The 15,786-nt window shown below is 37.4% G+C and overlaps 1 protein-coding gene across 1 annotated transcript; it reads right to left on the bottom strand.

Moving 5' to 3' along the window:
• Positions 1-14,349: 14,349 nt before the first annotated feature.
• Positions 14,350-14,862, bottom strand: LOC132183249 (Integrase-type DNA-binding superfamily protein). The gene has a single exon (XM_059596652.2). It carries the CDS (start codon positions 14,860-14,862, stop codon positions 14,350-14,352), a length of 513 nt encoding a protein of 170 aa, XP_059452635.1.
• Between the last annotated feature and the right edge of the window lie 924 nt (positions 14,863-15,786).

Genomic DNA, 15,786 nt, shown 5'->3' with positions numbered 1-15,786 from the left:
GAAAAAGTTTGGGTTTGACAAAATCGGAGCAGGGGATATTCAACGCAGTCTTACGTGGCCACATTGATTTTACAAGTGATGCCTTGTCGTCGCTTTCTCCAAAAGATCTAATTTTCGGAAGGGATTGGGATCCTCAGCAATAATTAAAAAATTGTCCATCAATTTTTTTTAAAAAAAATTCTGGCCATTAAATCTCATCAAAGGGTTTACAAGCTGTCACGTGTCCTACTAATTAAAAAATAATATTTTATTATTTAAATTCTAAAAATAAAATATAAAACAAAATTAAATATATATGGGGTGGCTAGCTGAGCCATAGGGGTGGCCGGAGCCACCCCACGGGCCGGTTGGGGGTGGCCGAAGCCACCCCATGGCCCCAAGGATGGTTCGGCCACCCCTTGGGCCAAAACCCAAAAATTAATTGGTTAAATAATTCAAAGTATATGGTTAAATATTTTTTATGATCTAATGTTTTTGAGTCAAGATTTTTTTTTTCCCTCTCATATTTCAATTAGAGTTTTGAAAATGATAATATGCAACAACATAGTTTTTCTGTCGATAGGAAAAATACCTTAGGACAATTGGTAAGGATAAATTAAAGGGAATTTTTATCTGAAATGTGTAACAGACAAAGCAATGGGGTGCGTTTTGAAAAATACACGATTTTAAAAATATTTTTAGATTTTCTTTAATTAATTAGTTTTGAATTGGTATAAATTGTAAATTTTCTCCACTCTTTCGCTATTTCACTTATATATCCATGTTTTTAACGATTTATGAGTTATCTTGCATTCACATTATATAGTGATAATTTATGCGAAGCATCAAAGGGTTTTGCTGATGCTTGGCCTCCCAATTTTTGGTTTGGATGAAATTTAGTTTTAGACTCATCCATGACCTTTACTCAATCCAAAACAAACTTCAGTAGTCTCTCATATTTTATCTTTTATTAAGCCGCTTTTTAAGGTTTAAAATTGATGGAATCAATCCTTGAGGGTTTTTTTTATTTTTTTTATTTTTTTTATTTTTTTTTATAAATCTTTTAGAGTTATATTTTTGAGAAAACTACACTTACCCCGGCCCCTCAACGTACCACCTTAGTTGCAATGTTCCTACAATCTTTCAATTTGGTTAACCTCTCATTTGTGGTTGCAAAGTCCATCTTATGCCCAAAAAGATAAAAATGCCCATAAAAATTCAAGAACAAAACCTAACCCACTCAAGAGTCAAGAAACACAGTGGGTCTGGTCCAACGAGCGCATACTCCGTGGGTTAGGTTTTTTTTAAAAAAATATTTTAGAGGTATTTTATCTTTTTGAGGGATATTAGGGGTTGGTATGATAAATTAATCAAATTGAAAGATTGGGGGACATTGAAACAAAGGTGGTAGATTGAAGATGGTAAATGTAGTTTTCTCTCCAATTTTTTTTAATCTTTCTCTTCTCTTCTTTTGTTGCCTTTTTGAAATTGAAAAGCTAATCGAATAATGCATAAAAGACCAATGGATAATGTCATTGCACTCATGAATTGAAGCCCTTAATGCATGGTTTCTAATGTTTTATCTTTCATTAAGGCTTATTTAGGTCGTGTGTTATAAAGGGCAAAGTTTTATTCCAATGGAAGGATTTTCCTTCAATGTAGTCTATAAAAATGATATGTGTCATTTTTTTTAATAACATGTGAGATGCACATGAGTTTTTAATAAAAGTTATTCCATGTTGGTGACCAATTTTACACAACCCGTGAAGAAATTGACTTTTAGGCGCTCCCTATCTTCGAAGAACCTAATGGGGGCAACAGTTGGTGCAGCCTTTGAGGTGGCGCTTACTGCTTTGTCTGTAATCTATTAGGGAGAAGGTGGAAGAGGGTATTGGCCGACTCGTAAGCCTACGAGTTTTTAACCAAGGACTTTTTGTTTTGTTCATACTGTTTTTCTGGTTTTACCGATCCAGTATTGTTAACGTTTTCTCCAGCTTTTTTTGATCGCGAAAGAGGAAGCTGTGATTGAAAAATCTGTGCCAGTATGGCGGAAGACTTATCCCTTTTATTAGAGAATTTTTCGATTACGGAAGAGGAAGATGCGGAGGTTACAATTCCCATTGGCGAATTCCAAGAAGTAGTCTCCTATGGAAAAAACTGTCTTGTGGCAAAACTGGTTGCAGATCGACTAATTAGTATGGAGGTGATCAAAGCAACTCTTCGCAGGTGGTGGAAACTACTTGGGAAAATGTCGTTCAAGGCCCTTGGCGATAACCTGTTCTTGATTGAGTTCACGAACAGTCAGGATAAGGAACGCACTCTGGAGGGACGACCTTGGGTTTTTGAAGGAAGCCTTTTTCTTCTTGAAGACTTCGATGGCCTTACTTCTCCATCTGATTATACTTTTGACAAAGATGCTTTTTGGGTCCGTATGTTCAAAATGCCATTGGGTTGCATGGGGCAGGCTATTGGAAGAAGGATTGGAGAAACCGTAGGAACAGTGGAAGTGGTGGACACAAATGCAAATGGGATGGGGTGGGGGAAGTTTCTAAGGGCTAAGATTCTTATGGACTTAACGAAACCTTTACCAAGAGGAAGGAAAATCAACATTCAAGGAAAACTGGTCTGGATTCCATTCCAGTACGAACGTCTGCCCAAGTTTTGCTATTCTTGTGGGATTATCAGCCATGACAAAAGCGGGTGTCCGCAGAAAAGCTCGCTTCGACAACAAGATCCTCAGTATGGGCCATGGTTACGAGCAGAGTCCCCTATACGGAGAATGGAAAAAAATACAAGCAAAGCGAAAATGGTTCAGGGACAAGCAAAGGACTTGGAGAAGGGCTTTCCAGAGATTGACGTGAGAACGACCGGTCGTGGTGGGCCTGATCGGGTTGACAGCGCTGTGGAAGCTTCACCGGCAACAGAAAACCCTAATTCTCAAAATAGGAAAGATGTGGATTTGGGCGAGAATCATGGCGGATTGGGGGGATTTGTTTTTGGGAATAACCCGTTTATTCAAAAAGATGCCTTTAAGGAAGATGGTAGTGTGCTAGCTAGAGAATCATTCGTGAGATCTAACGGTTCAAAATTAAATTCTGCTCGTAAAGGCAAGTTGGTCAATCCAGCCGTTGTTAAGGCATTGGTGATGGACTCAAATAATGGGTCAAGTTTGAATGAAGACCGGACTAATAGCAATTATATGGGACGGGGGAAATTGGCTAGTAGCCCAAGGATGCCCAATATGTATTCTGGCCCACTTTTTCTGAGGTGGAGAAAACATTGCAGGTTACTCAAGTGGGGGAAATCGAACGTATGGGGCATGATGTGGAAGAGTCTGAGAAGAATGTGACATCGTGGAAAAGAAAAGCTTTCTGGGGACCTCGAGGCTAAATGGCGGCTTTCTCTAGGGCAAAGGAAAAAAAGGGAACCCAGGGGGGAAGACTGTAATGGGGTTTTGAATCTCACTAATTGTACCAGAAGGAATGATGTTGACGACACAAGTGGATCGGGGATGGCAGTGGCTGTAGAACAGCGCCGCCGACCGCAATGAACATTTTAAGCTGGAACTGTCGAGGGCTTGGGAACCCTCAGACAGTTCAAGAGCTTTGCCGGTTGGTGAAGCAAAAGCAACCCTCTATGGTCTTGTTCATGGAGACTAAGTTACGAAAAATTAAAATGGAAACCATCCGATCAAGATTGGGGTTCCCAAACATGTTAGTAGTTGAGTGTTTGGGACGGAGTGGTAGTCTAGCACTTTAGTGGGGAGATGACATTGAAGTTGATATCCAGAATTTTAGCCAACGCCATATTAATGGCATGGTTAAATGTTCGGCTGAGACGACAATGCCATTGAAGTTTTCGGGGTTTTATGGACACCCGGACCCAACCAAAAGGCACGAAGCTTGGGCCGTGCTTAAACACTTGAAACAAATACCCCCTGATCCATGGGTATGCATTGGGGATTTTAATGAGGTCCTTTTTGCGTCGGAGAAGTGGGGGGGAGGGGGGGCAATGGACGCTCGGTTAGCCAAATGATTGATTTTCAGTCGGCACTAGCAAGCTGTGACTTATCTGATTTGGGGTTCAAAGGCCCCAAATATACATGGTGCAACTTTCGGGAGGGGTCGGACCATATTATTTCTCAGACGCAAAGTGCATTTATACCCGGCCGTTTAATTACGGATAACGTTTTGGTGGCATATAAGACTTTGCACACGATGCATGCTCGAATGAGGGGTAAGCAAGGATTTATAGCAATTAAATTGGATATGAGCAAAGCATGTGACCGGGTGGATTGGAATTTTCTTATGGCTGTGATGAGAAAATTGGGGTTTGCTCAACAGTGCATTGACTTGATTATGATGTGTGTCACGACTGTCCACTATGGCGTTCTTGTTAATGGCTAGGTTTGTGGGTCTATCAAACCAGGAAGGGGTATTAGGCAAGGGGATCCTATTTCCCCTTACCTTTTCCTCCTTTGTGCGGAGGTACTAAGCACTATGGTGGTCAAATCAAACGAAGATGGGGTATTGACAGGGGTTCCCACTTCGAAAAGGGGGCTTAGAATCAGTCACATTTTCTTTGTGGATGACAACCACTTGTTTTGCAAAGCTAGCATGGTGGAATGGCATTCTCTGACGGAGGTGTTACGAAGGTATGAGCTGGCTTCGGGTCAACATCTCAACACTAACAAGACCTCCATATATTTTAGTAGCAATACTTTGACAGAGAGCAAGGTCGCAATTTTGGAAGAAGCAGTTATCCCAGCTACGCAAAGGTATGACACTTATTTGGGATTACCGGCGTTGGTGGGGAAATCCCGTACGGCCGCGTTCCGGGGTATTATTGATAGGGTGCGGAAATGTCTGCAGGATTGAAAACTAAAGTTCCTATCACAGGCCGGAAAAGAGATTTTACTTAAAGCGGTGATTCATGCTATCCTCACATATTGCATGAGCATCTTCCTTCTTTCAAAAGCTTTATGTGTTGAAATAAATACATATATACGGAAATTCTGGTGGGGACAATATGGGAAAGAAGATGGGATTAATTGGATGAGTTGGAGTCGCATGGGTAATTCTAAATCTTCCGGGGGGATGGGCTTCCGCAACTTCACTTGTTTTAATAAAGCGATTTTGGCAAAGCAAAGCTGCAGACTTTGGAATAACCCGGATAGTTTAGTGGCCCAAGTGATGAAGGGAAAATACTACTCGGATACGTCAGTCTTGGAGGCAATAGTTGGACGACGACCCTCGTTCGCTTGACATAGTATACACAGCTCTTGCGCTCTTCTTCAGGAAGGGTCGATGTGGAGGGTGGGGAATGGTTCCACAATAAGGATCTGGAAAGACCGTTGGCTTCCCATCAATAGCACTGGTCGGATGAGTTCACCGCCGGCTATCCTACATCCTAATGCTACCGTTAGTGAGCTGCTAGACGGGGAGTCAAAGTGGTGGAATTACCAACTCTTGGCTTCAATATTTGCTCCAAAAGTAGTTCAACTGATTTTGAAAATCCCTTCGAGCTGTACCAACCAACCAGATACACTTATCTAGAGAGGCACGGCCACTGGCCTGTTCACAGTGAGGAGCGCATATCACCTGCAAAAGGAGGTTCTTCAAAGGGACCTGGCTGAATGCTCCTCAAAGGAGGGATCTCTCGTGTTTTGGAAGAACTTGTGGGCTTTGCCGATCCCTCCTCCTGAGAAAAAATTCCTTTGGAGAGCCAGTCATGATATTTTGCCGACAAGGGAAAATTTATATTATAAGAAGATTATTACTGATAACTCATGTCCTTTGTGTGGATTGGCGGTGGAGTCTGTTCATCACATCCTGTGGCAATGCCCGTCTGCTATGGACGTGTGGAGCTTGGCATGTGCTAAGATACAGAAAAGTTCTTTTGTGGGAACGAGTTTCAGGTTCGTGGTTGAGTCTCTGTTCAATAAATGTTCGTTGGAAGAAATGGTGCAATTTGCGGGGTTGGCCAGACGAATATGGTTGAGACGAAATGAAGTGGTTTTTGGAGGCCCAATGATTTCCCCTCAGACGTTGGTCTTACGAACTACCCAAGCAATAGATGATTTCCAGTCTGTTATGGCGCAGCGAGAAACGTCGCTACCCACTCCTATGGAGTCTCTCCCATGTTCGTGGACCCTTCCACCCCCGGAGTGGGTCAAGGCAAACTGGGACGCATCTTTGGAAACTCAGCGAGGCATCATGGGGTGTGCGGTGGTGATTCGTGACCACAGAGGACAACTGATTGTGGCCAAATGCTTGTCTCGCAAGGGTTGTCCCTCACCGTTAACTGCAGAAGCTCTCGCGGCATTAATGGCGGTTCAGCTGAGCAAGGAACGGGGCTTCCTGCCTGTCCACTTGGAGGGAGATGCTAAATCTGTTGTTAATGCAATCACTTGTGCCGGAGCAGATAGGAGTCGCTTGGGCCATGTGTTGGACGATCTAAAGATGGAGGTCCAATCTATTCCCCACTGGAAGATGTCTTTTATCAAGTGTGAAGGTAATAACGCAGCCCATGTTCTGGCTAAGCATGCTTCACGGCATGTTCTGGACAAAACGTGGGAGGTACCACTGGATTGTATACGTGATTTATTGTTATTGGAGCAATTTGCTCTGGTTCATTGATTTTAATGAAAATTTGATCTTTTACTCAAAAAAAAAAAAAAAAAACAAACAAACAAACAAACCTATCAAGTACTCAATGTTTCCAAATTAATGCTAAAGAATGTGTAGGGACTCCTAATATGGCCTATAAAATGACATGCATGCACGACACCAAATTCACACACTAAAGTTCTGTTTGGGATTGCGTTTGAGGAATCTAAAAGTGTTTTTAACACTCAAGAAGTCTTTTTTTTTTAAAAAAATAGTACTCGTTTGGTAAAAAAATTAAAAACGCTTTTAAAGGTCCAAAAAATTTAAAAATGACCAAAAAGCACTTTTAGTAAAAGCTTGAAAATGAAGCTGTTAGAAAATTAATATGCATAGCGGAATGGAACAGTACCTTATTTGCACTGCAATCAAATTCTCCAATGAATTTCTTCCTTTTCCCAGTGATGGAATATACTACCAGAAATTACTGGAGTAATATTCACAGAATCCACAGTCTAAGAGCACCAATGAAAAATATATTGAAAGAGAGTTGTTTTCTGTTTTTTTTTTTTTTTTTTTTTTTTTTTTCATATGTCTCTCAAACCATTCAATAATAGAGTATTTATATTATTACCCATTTAGATGAAGATAGCAGTTTTGTTTTTAGAATAACTGACAATGTCAGTTTCCTACTTACAAGCCAAGTGTTGTATCACTTGGCATTGTACACGTAGAGGCGTGCCTTTGTGGACGCCTATCTTATTTTCAACAGAAACTTTTGTTTAAAAGCCCTATTTCTCGAACACAATTCCAAACAGACTCTAAAAAGCATAGTTTACAAACAAACGACATCATGATCCATTTGAGTAGAAATGTGATGTTGTTACTAATGTGGCTTATGTTGTCTTTGACGGGGCTTAATATTGTTTTTGGACAGTCTATCGATCAACTCAAACGAGTATGCGTCGAAATTTTTAATGATTTAGGTGACGGTTTGGATCTTACCCTTCACTGTAAATCCTGGAATGAGGATCTTGGTCTCCATGTAATCCGGTATCCAAATGGCTTCTATATATTCGACTTTCGACCAAACTTTTGGGGGACTATACAAAACTTCTGCGGCTTTCGGTGTAATGGTAGTGAATTGAAGCGGTTTGACATCTACATCTTTAATAGAGATAATCTCCGGTGCATTGATTATAATTGCTTTTGGAAGATTAGACGTGATGGCCCATGTCAGTTAAACTACAACACCAACAACTATGATTTATGCTTTCTGTAGAGATCGAAGTTGCAACAATCTGCAGAGTCGCCCATTGCTCTTCCATGATTAGAAGCATGCAACATTCAAAATAAATTCTTCTTCACCTTTCTTATTGTGTGAAATAAAATGTAAACTCAATATTATGTACTAATTAGTAGACTTAAGGGAAAAAAATTATGAGAGTTGATTACCCAATGTTGTCGTTTTTTTCCTAAATTCTTTATTTCTGCTAAAAAAAAAGTTAAAACATTACTAAACAACTTTATTCAAGACATTTAAAAAAAAAAAAAAAACTCAAAATTGATTTTACTTTTATGTCACTTCACATTATAAAAAATAAAAAATAATAAAAAAAAACCATTATCCTCTTTAGAAAAGTTACCAAAATCAGGAACAATGACAGTCAAAATCAAACTATATATATAGTTAAAGGTCAGAGTGATAAGATAATGCATGCGCGATTAGTTATTATAGAGTTATCTTTGTATTATACATCATATACTTTATAAATACACTTCAATCTCTCTTGATCATCAAGAGAGTTAACACCATCAAATTGTTATCGATTTTGCAATCACACCATCTAAAGTTAAAAATAAAATAAATAAATAAAAAAAATAACCCTCAATTTAGTGTATAAAACTTAAAAAAGTATACAATATCACCCATTTCAATCGGGTTTGGAGTTAAATTTTACGACCAATAGGTGAAATGATTTTTATACCAGTGTAAAATTTATAAAATTACATAATTACCTTAATGAAATAATTTTTTTAATTTAAAAAAAAAAAAAGTTATTTAGAAATTTCCAAGGGGGTTAGGATTTTCGGTTAAATCATAATTAGAGAGGTGACATTACAAATTTTTTAAAGTTTGATATATTAAGGTAAGTGTTTTTAAAACTTTAAAAGTGATAAATTCAGCACCAAAAACACCGAGTAGCCGACTTTTTGATATAATATCTCTACCTTTAAATTTTTTGTTTTGAATAATCTAATATTATGCTCTCTATCTTAACGTTTTTTCTTGAAAATTTTTGTTGCATATTTTGATATATATTCCATACACTGAGGACCGCAACTACAACTGCCATATTATGCCTTATGACTACATCAAAGTTAGCCTTCAAAGATCGATCTCGAAGGAGGACTACAAAAAACATTAATGCTAGCTAGCTAGGAGGGAACTTACTCATCATTATTTTGACTTGATATAAAGCCAAAAAAAAAAAAAAAATTAGAATGAATATTCTTTGCACCTATTATTAAAGAAATTCAGTAGCAGCACCAATTTCTCTAAAGTTGGACCCAAAAGCTCCAACTTTAATTAGAGCATATTAGTTTGCGAAGTGAACTGCTTTCTCATCAAGTTTATTGCTCATAAAATAAAATAAAATAAAAAGTAGATACAATTTTCCAAAACATACATTTGTATATTTCATGGTGTGAAAGTCACATCCTTTGGTAATTGTTAAGAAAAAATTCTTCACCATTCTCTTTCGGTTTCAGCCAGTACTCTCCCAAAAAAAAAAAAAAAAAAAAAAAACACACACAGAGCCATCGGTATCAAATCAACTGTACACATTGGCATCCAGTAGGGGGCAAGATTCAGCTTGATGAGGATCCCAACAAGCTATCACATGCATCCTCACCCTCTCAATAAGGGTTGGGATTTCTTTTGTCACACCTTAGATATCCCATTGACTTGACCTCACGACTGACAGACCAAATTTCCAGTGATCTTTACTCTTTAGAAGATGAGCTGATTTTCAACTCTCACTTTCACAGTCTCAATAATGGGACGGATGGGGATGGATTGCTAGACAGTTTAGATGAGGATATTCGAATAGGTGTTCCTCTCACATAAGTTACACGTTTTGCATGCTATACAAATATTTCATTACACTTTATCGCGATCCCAATGAAACAACACCAAGGATCGGATCAAAGATGCTTTGTCAAATAGCAAGATGAAACTCGTAGATCTTCTCATAGTTGATATTATATTTTATTTAATAATGTATATATTATCATTTGGTTTAAAATTTTATAAATAACTAAGACCATAAACACTTATAAATTCAACAAAACAGAATCTAAACCATTGATTGAAACATCTCCACTTGATTGAGAATGAAAAGGATCCTATCGCCTTTATCGTGTGCATTAATTGTGGCTTGTGCCATACCCGTTAGTAACTAGGATTCAAATTCTCTCTAATTATTTAAAATTAGAAATTCTCATATTACGAAACCGTGCTCATTCATTAAATTCGATGGTCTATAAAATGTCAGCTACTTTTATATAACTGATGCATTAATTTTGATTTTAAGTTGCTTTTGTTTTACTAAGGTAGTATAGTAAATTTACAAGCCAGTTGTTTTAATTACCGAGGTAGTATAGACCATCGGATTTAATGAACGGCCACGATTTCGTAACATGAAAATCTCCAATTTTAAGTAATTGGAAGAGATTTGAATCCAACTAGTAATCCAATGTTCCCTTTACTGTTTATAGACGACCATCGTTGTTTTTTATTAAACCAAAAAATACTTGGAAAAAACGTTTTGCATCATGAAAGGGATATATAGTTTCCATAGGACAAACATATATATACACGCCAGTTGGCTACAGTATTAATGTTTCCATTTTTTGGCATTAACGTCATGTCGTTTTCTTCTTTTACGTAAACGCCATGTCTTTGATAGAAAACGACCGATCATCCAACAACAATTCCAAGTGGCCGGTCTATATTAGTCGTCCTCTACCTTTCACCAGTTCTGAGAACCATCTCGTTTTATTTTCTATCCTCATCAAGGACATGTCGTTCTCTCTTTTATCTCGTTTTATTGTTTATCCTCAAGCGCATGTCGTTTTCCCAGTCAGTGAGTGATTTGAATCCCACTCCTGCCCCCCCTCCTCTTGAGTTTCAATGAGAAATTCTAACTTTCTGACGTAGCATGATAAAACTGATCACTCTTTTAGTGGCCATGATTTGGCTATTCAGAAACAACAAGATGGTGATGACTGATGATCCATGGATTCCCTTTCCCTATCCCTGCTGTCTGCTGACACATTCCAGTTGGCAAACCTAACAAAAAGATACATAGAAAGTAGCTTGGAAGCATGGAGGACCACGACCACAGTCCACAGCCCTCCTAACGTACGAATCTTGGTCCCAACCCCCCCAGCAAATACCTTAAAAGTCAATTTCAGCGTGCAGGGTTGGTAGGATTCCTTCTCCCTGGTGTTTATTCACTACTCCATCCTCAACAGGAACTATTACTCCCTAGTGTCAGCATGCATGGTACCTTAGCTTTTTGAGATTGTGAAGCCACCAACTAGAAACAATAATTTTGAAGTTTCTTCTGTATATATGTATTTGAAAGACAATAATGAGAGAGAAATAAATTAATTACATTTTGTTTCAGGCCTGTAATGAAGAGTTTCAATTGAAAGGGCATGACTCTTTATTTAAATTGGCACCTTAATTTCTGAAAGGACATGCATGATTTTTCAGATTGTACCTTTTAAGTCACAACCCTTCAAAAATTAGTTGTCTTTTGAAAATTCGTTACTTTTTATCATGCCACATGTTAAAGTGTCAAGTGTGCCAACAAATCGCCACATCACCCGTGTGTTCTAGTACCACATGTCCATAGATTTTCTCGTGTTTTATTTGATGGGATGTATGTCACTTTAAATACACAAGGAAAGTCTTGTCGTCTTTCTACTTGGGACAAGCTTATTTAAAGCACAAACCCACTTCCTTTGATTTTACAATCTAAACAAGCTAGCTCCTTAGAGCCGTACGTGTAACAAGTTGAGCCTGATAATATTGGATTTCCTATTAGGTCATATATTCTCAACTGGCTTGGCTGTTAGATATTCGTCTTGTTGTAACTAATGATCGATGCGTGCCGTATAGGGCTAAATAACTATTAGCAATAGCCATGTTAATGGGATTTAATGATGATGATGATGATGGCAAGAACCAAAATGGATATATGTGATTTGACAATGGAGTTCATGTGGAATTTAATCACATATATGTCCGTTGAAGATCGAGTAGAACACTTTGGAACTCTTTCAAGAGGAATACACGACATTGGGACACTAGCTTCAATCGGAAAGTTTAAACCAATAGATAAATAGTTTGAAAAATTTTACTTTATTGTAATCTCGAATTATCAAATTTTGCAATGTTCATATCCCATATTTTAGCTCATTTTAATTTCACCCTTACGGATAAGATTCAAGGTCAAAGTGAATTGAATTTCACTTTCTCTTTCTCTCTCTCATTAAAAAAAATAGAATTAAATATAAATCATTGAAAAACCTACAGCACAGCACCTGCACCAAATCTCATTAATTACCAACTATTGTTTTTCTGGCAGTAGTCATCCCCTTTTGCTTAAGAGTAATGTTTGTGATCATATCGACAAATTTATTCATGGCTAGTTTACACGCTAACGTGGCAAGGCGATGTGGCACTGTTATGTCATTCCAAAAAATTTTGCATAGCCTCACTCAAGGGTAGCCGACCTCCCCTGACATCTAATCTAGTATTTGCGACCACTAGATCTCTTGGGGGTCTGGCAATGCCTACCATCCCCGAGTGGTGGTTGCTGGTGGCACCCACTAAAGAAGGTGTTAATTTTATTTTATTTTTCTAACGTGACAGTGCTACATTTGCATGTAAGCTAACCATATATGTAAACGCATGTACACCTGGCATTACTCTTTTTGCATATATTTCAAAGTGGGGGGAGGCCAAGGTAAAAGCTTGAAAGTAATTAAGTAAAAGTTTGGTTTGTTATTTATTATTCAAAAAGTTAGGCCTTGTGAATATCGCAGAGAAAATAACATATTCAAATGATTTAGTGTTAGGTGTGTTTTTTTCTTACTAACAATTTTGCAGCGAAAAAGGTTTGAGAAAGCACTTCTGAAATGAGAAGGACCATACCATATATACAATACAGAATTTTGGTCCCAGTTATTGTCTTTATTATTAAAAAATAAAAAATGGTAAAGAGGAACCATATATATTAGGATTATAAAACACTTCGAAATTCATTAAAATATGAAAGATTATGGTTAACTTGCGCTTAGATTCCATCAATGGGGCGTCTCACGTACAACGGGAGGCCAATGGACCCGCTCATATGCTTGCAAAATTAATACCGGCCTACTGTAGGCGATGAAGTGGTTAATATAGAAAAAGCCCATCAATATTGTGTTTTTGATATTGTAATGGCTGAATGTTGTTGTTAAGTTTCTAGTACTATTAATTAATCATATATATATATATACGTTAATGATTTAAAAAATATATATATGTATACAATTTCAGTTTTTAGCTTTCATTGTTAGTTTTTTTTTTTTTTTTGGCTAATTAGTTTGATTAATTTATTAATTTGTCAATATTTTGCATGTTGAATTTAATATTTGAGGTGGCCGGATTAAGTTAATTAATTTGCGTAAGTTGACTTGATTCCCCACATAACAAGTTGTAGTTACGCAGCCCTAGGCCCACCCATGGCAAATCTGAACAATTCAACTCAAGGTTTGCCATGCTGGAAACCCAATTGACTTAATTAGCTAGCACTCTCAATTGACTCAAAAACAATCGTATTTTTGTAGCACGTCATTTAATCTTTCTACTAATTAATCATTATATAATCAATACAGAAAAGCAGTGTTATTTGTAGTACAGTACGTACCCCTCCAATGTTATTTGTAGTGCACTACCCCTCTCTCTCATATATATGCATGTAATTAAACCAAACCCCTCTGGGAGGGGTGGGCTTCTAGATATATACAGGACCCATGTTTGACTAATTAACAAGAAATTGGCATTTTTTCTCTATTTATTTCAGAATTATATTTAATATTAAAAAGGGGTTACCGACCCGTAGTAGACGCTAGAAGAGTCTTTTACATCACGTTGTAGAAAAGATGCCACATCATATTAAATAAGAATTAATTAAAAATTCTTCATCCCCGTGGACCCAAATTATGTCACGTTTTTGATATAACAAATCCAGAAAGAAAATCATTCATTTCTTGAAGAAAGAACATTAGTCCCCATCAAAATATAATATATATATATATATATATATATATATATATATATAATGGATGACAATCACATAAGCAACTTCATTTCAATGCCAATATATATTCCAATTTTATTAATTACATCTAAAATACAAATAAATCACACCACACTCTTCTTCTACAGCATATAGAAACACTTCTGAGATTAATACACATGAACTTCAATTCCCTCAAGAACACGTACATATAAAAATTATCAAGCAAGCTCCAACATTATTTTATTTTATTTTTTTTCTAGAACTTTTTGGTAAGTAAAGTTGTGTAGCGTCTAGTCATAGACGTGGAAAATAGCTAAAATATTTAATATAAAATAATGACTAACGTACATATATGGTGTCATGTTATCCTATGTACTAAATAGTATATGGTATACGTTACCTAATTAAGGGTCCCAAAGGGAGTCACTTTGCATATCTTCCCATTCATTGCCCTTCATCTCATTGGCGAACAGCGCAGACTCTTCCGATGCCATTTGCATCCACATCGTCGGCGAGTCCAACGGGACTTCATTGATGGCCTCAATTTGGCTTGGTGACAGCCTCACCGTGATGGGCGCCATGTTCGACCCGGAACCGCCGTCCTCACCTGATCCAGTCGGGCATCGTAGCCGTAACGCGGCCTCGTGAGCCGCCACCCGAATGTCTTCAGCGTCCGAACTTGCCGGGCGCGGGAGGCTATTGACCAATTCAGGAAAATTGAGGCGTGCATCACGTCCTCGAAAGTGTAGAGCAGCAACATCGTAAGCCGCAGCAGCCATTTCAGGCGTCTCGAAGCTCCCCAGCCAGATTCTGGCTTTCTTGCCGGGCTCGCGGATTTCAGACACCCATTTGCCCCATTTTCGCTTGCGCACTCCTCTATAGACAGACGAGGCAGCGCCGGTATTTGGCTCTCCCATGCAGTGCTGAGTTTGTAGCAAAATCTGCTGTTGTTGTTGTTGTTGGTGTTTGAAGCAAATGCATTAGCGGAAGTGCGATCCAGTTATAGTATTTATAGATGTGGAATTTGATTGAAACGTGGAGAGTTGACATGGGTTGAAGTGAGCTTCCCCGTAGTTGCACGACTGAAAAAGATGCTATCATGTGCATGTTTACTATCTTCTTTCTTTTTTTCTTTTCTTTTTTTTTTTCATACTCTTGCTAGAACGGAGACAGAAAATACAGAAAAGTAAAAGATAAAAAATAATAAAAAAAAAAATTGGAGGATTTGAAAGTGTCTTTGGGGGCAACGAAGTGCTTAAGCCAGTTGCATTCTATTTTGATTGCTCGTTTGGTAATACAGAACTTTGTGGGGGCCAAAATTGTAGACCAAATATATAAATTGGCCGGGGAACATATATAGTGTGTTTTCTGTTTCGAACGCGGTTTCATCGTAGGTGGCATTAAATTTGGACCCACTAATCCCACATTGGTAGGTAAATCTTATATCACCCTAGGGGTACTACTATTATACGTTATTTGTTTATTAGAAATTTTAAATACTAGAATTTTATTCAATATTCATTTAATAAGGTTGATATGACACTCTTATATATATAACTTTTAAATTAATTTTTATTAAAAATAAATAAATTCAATATTGGTTAAGTAAGATTGTTGAATGAATATTAAATAAAAATATAATATTTAACATTATTTTTAGTTTATAATCTTGGTTCATTCTTTTTTTTTTTACTGGAATCGGTCCATAAAGAATATGAAAATGACGTTAATTATCATATATAATAGATCTATAAGATCAGGATGAAACTCATAAATGACAAGAACAAAAAGAACAATTGAATACATCATAATTAAAATATGGTAAATGACAAAAACTAAAG

The sequence above is a fragment of the Corylus avellana genome, chromosome 5 (genome assembly GCF_965113065.1).
Source record: "Corylus avellana chromosome 5, dhCorAvel1.hap1.2, whole genome shotgun sequence".
Classification (NCBI taxonomy): Eukaryota; Viridiplantae; Streptophyta; class Magnoliopsida; order Fagales; family Betulaceae; genus Corylus; species Corylus avellana.
The sequence above is the reverse complement of the archived record's forward strand: the minus strand, read 5'-3'. Positions and strand labels throughout refer to the sequence as shown.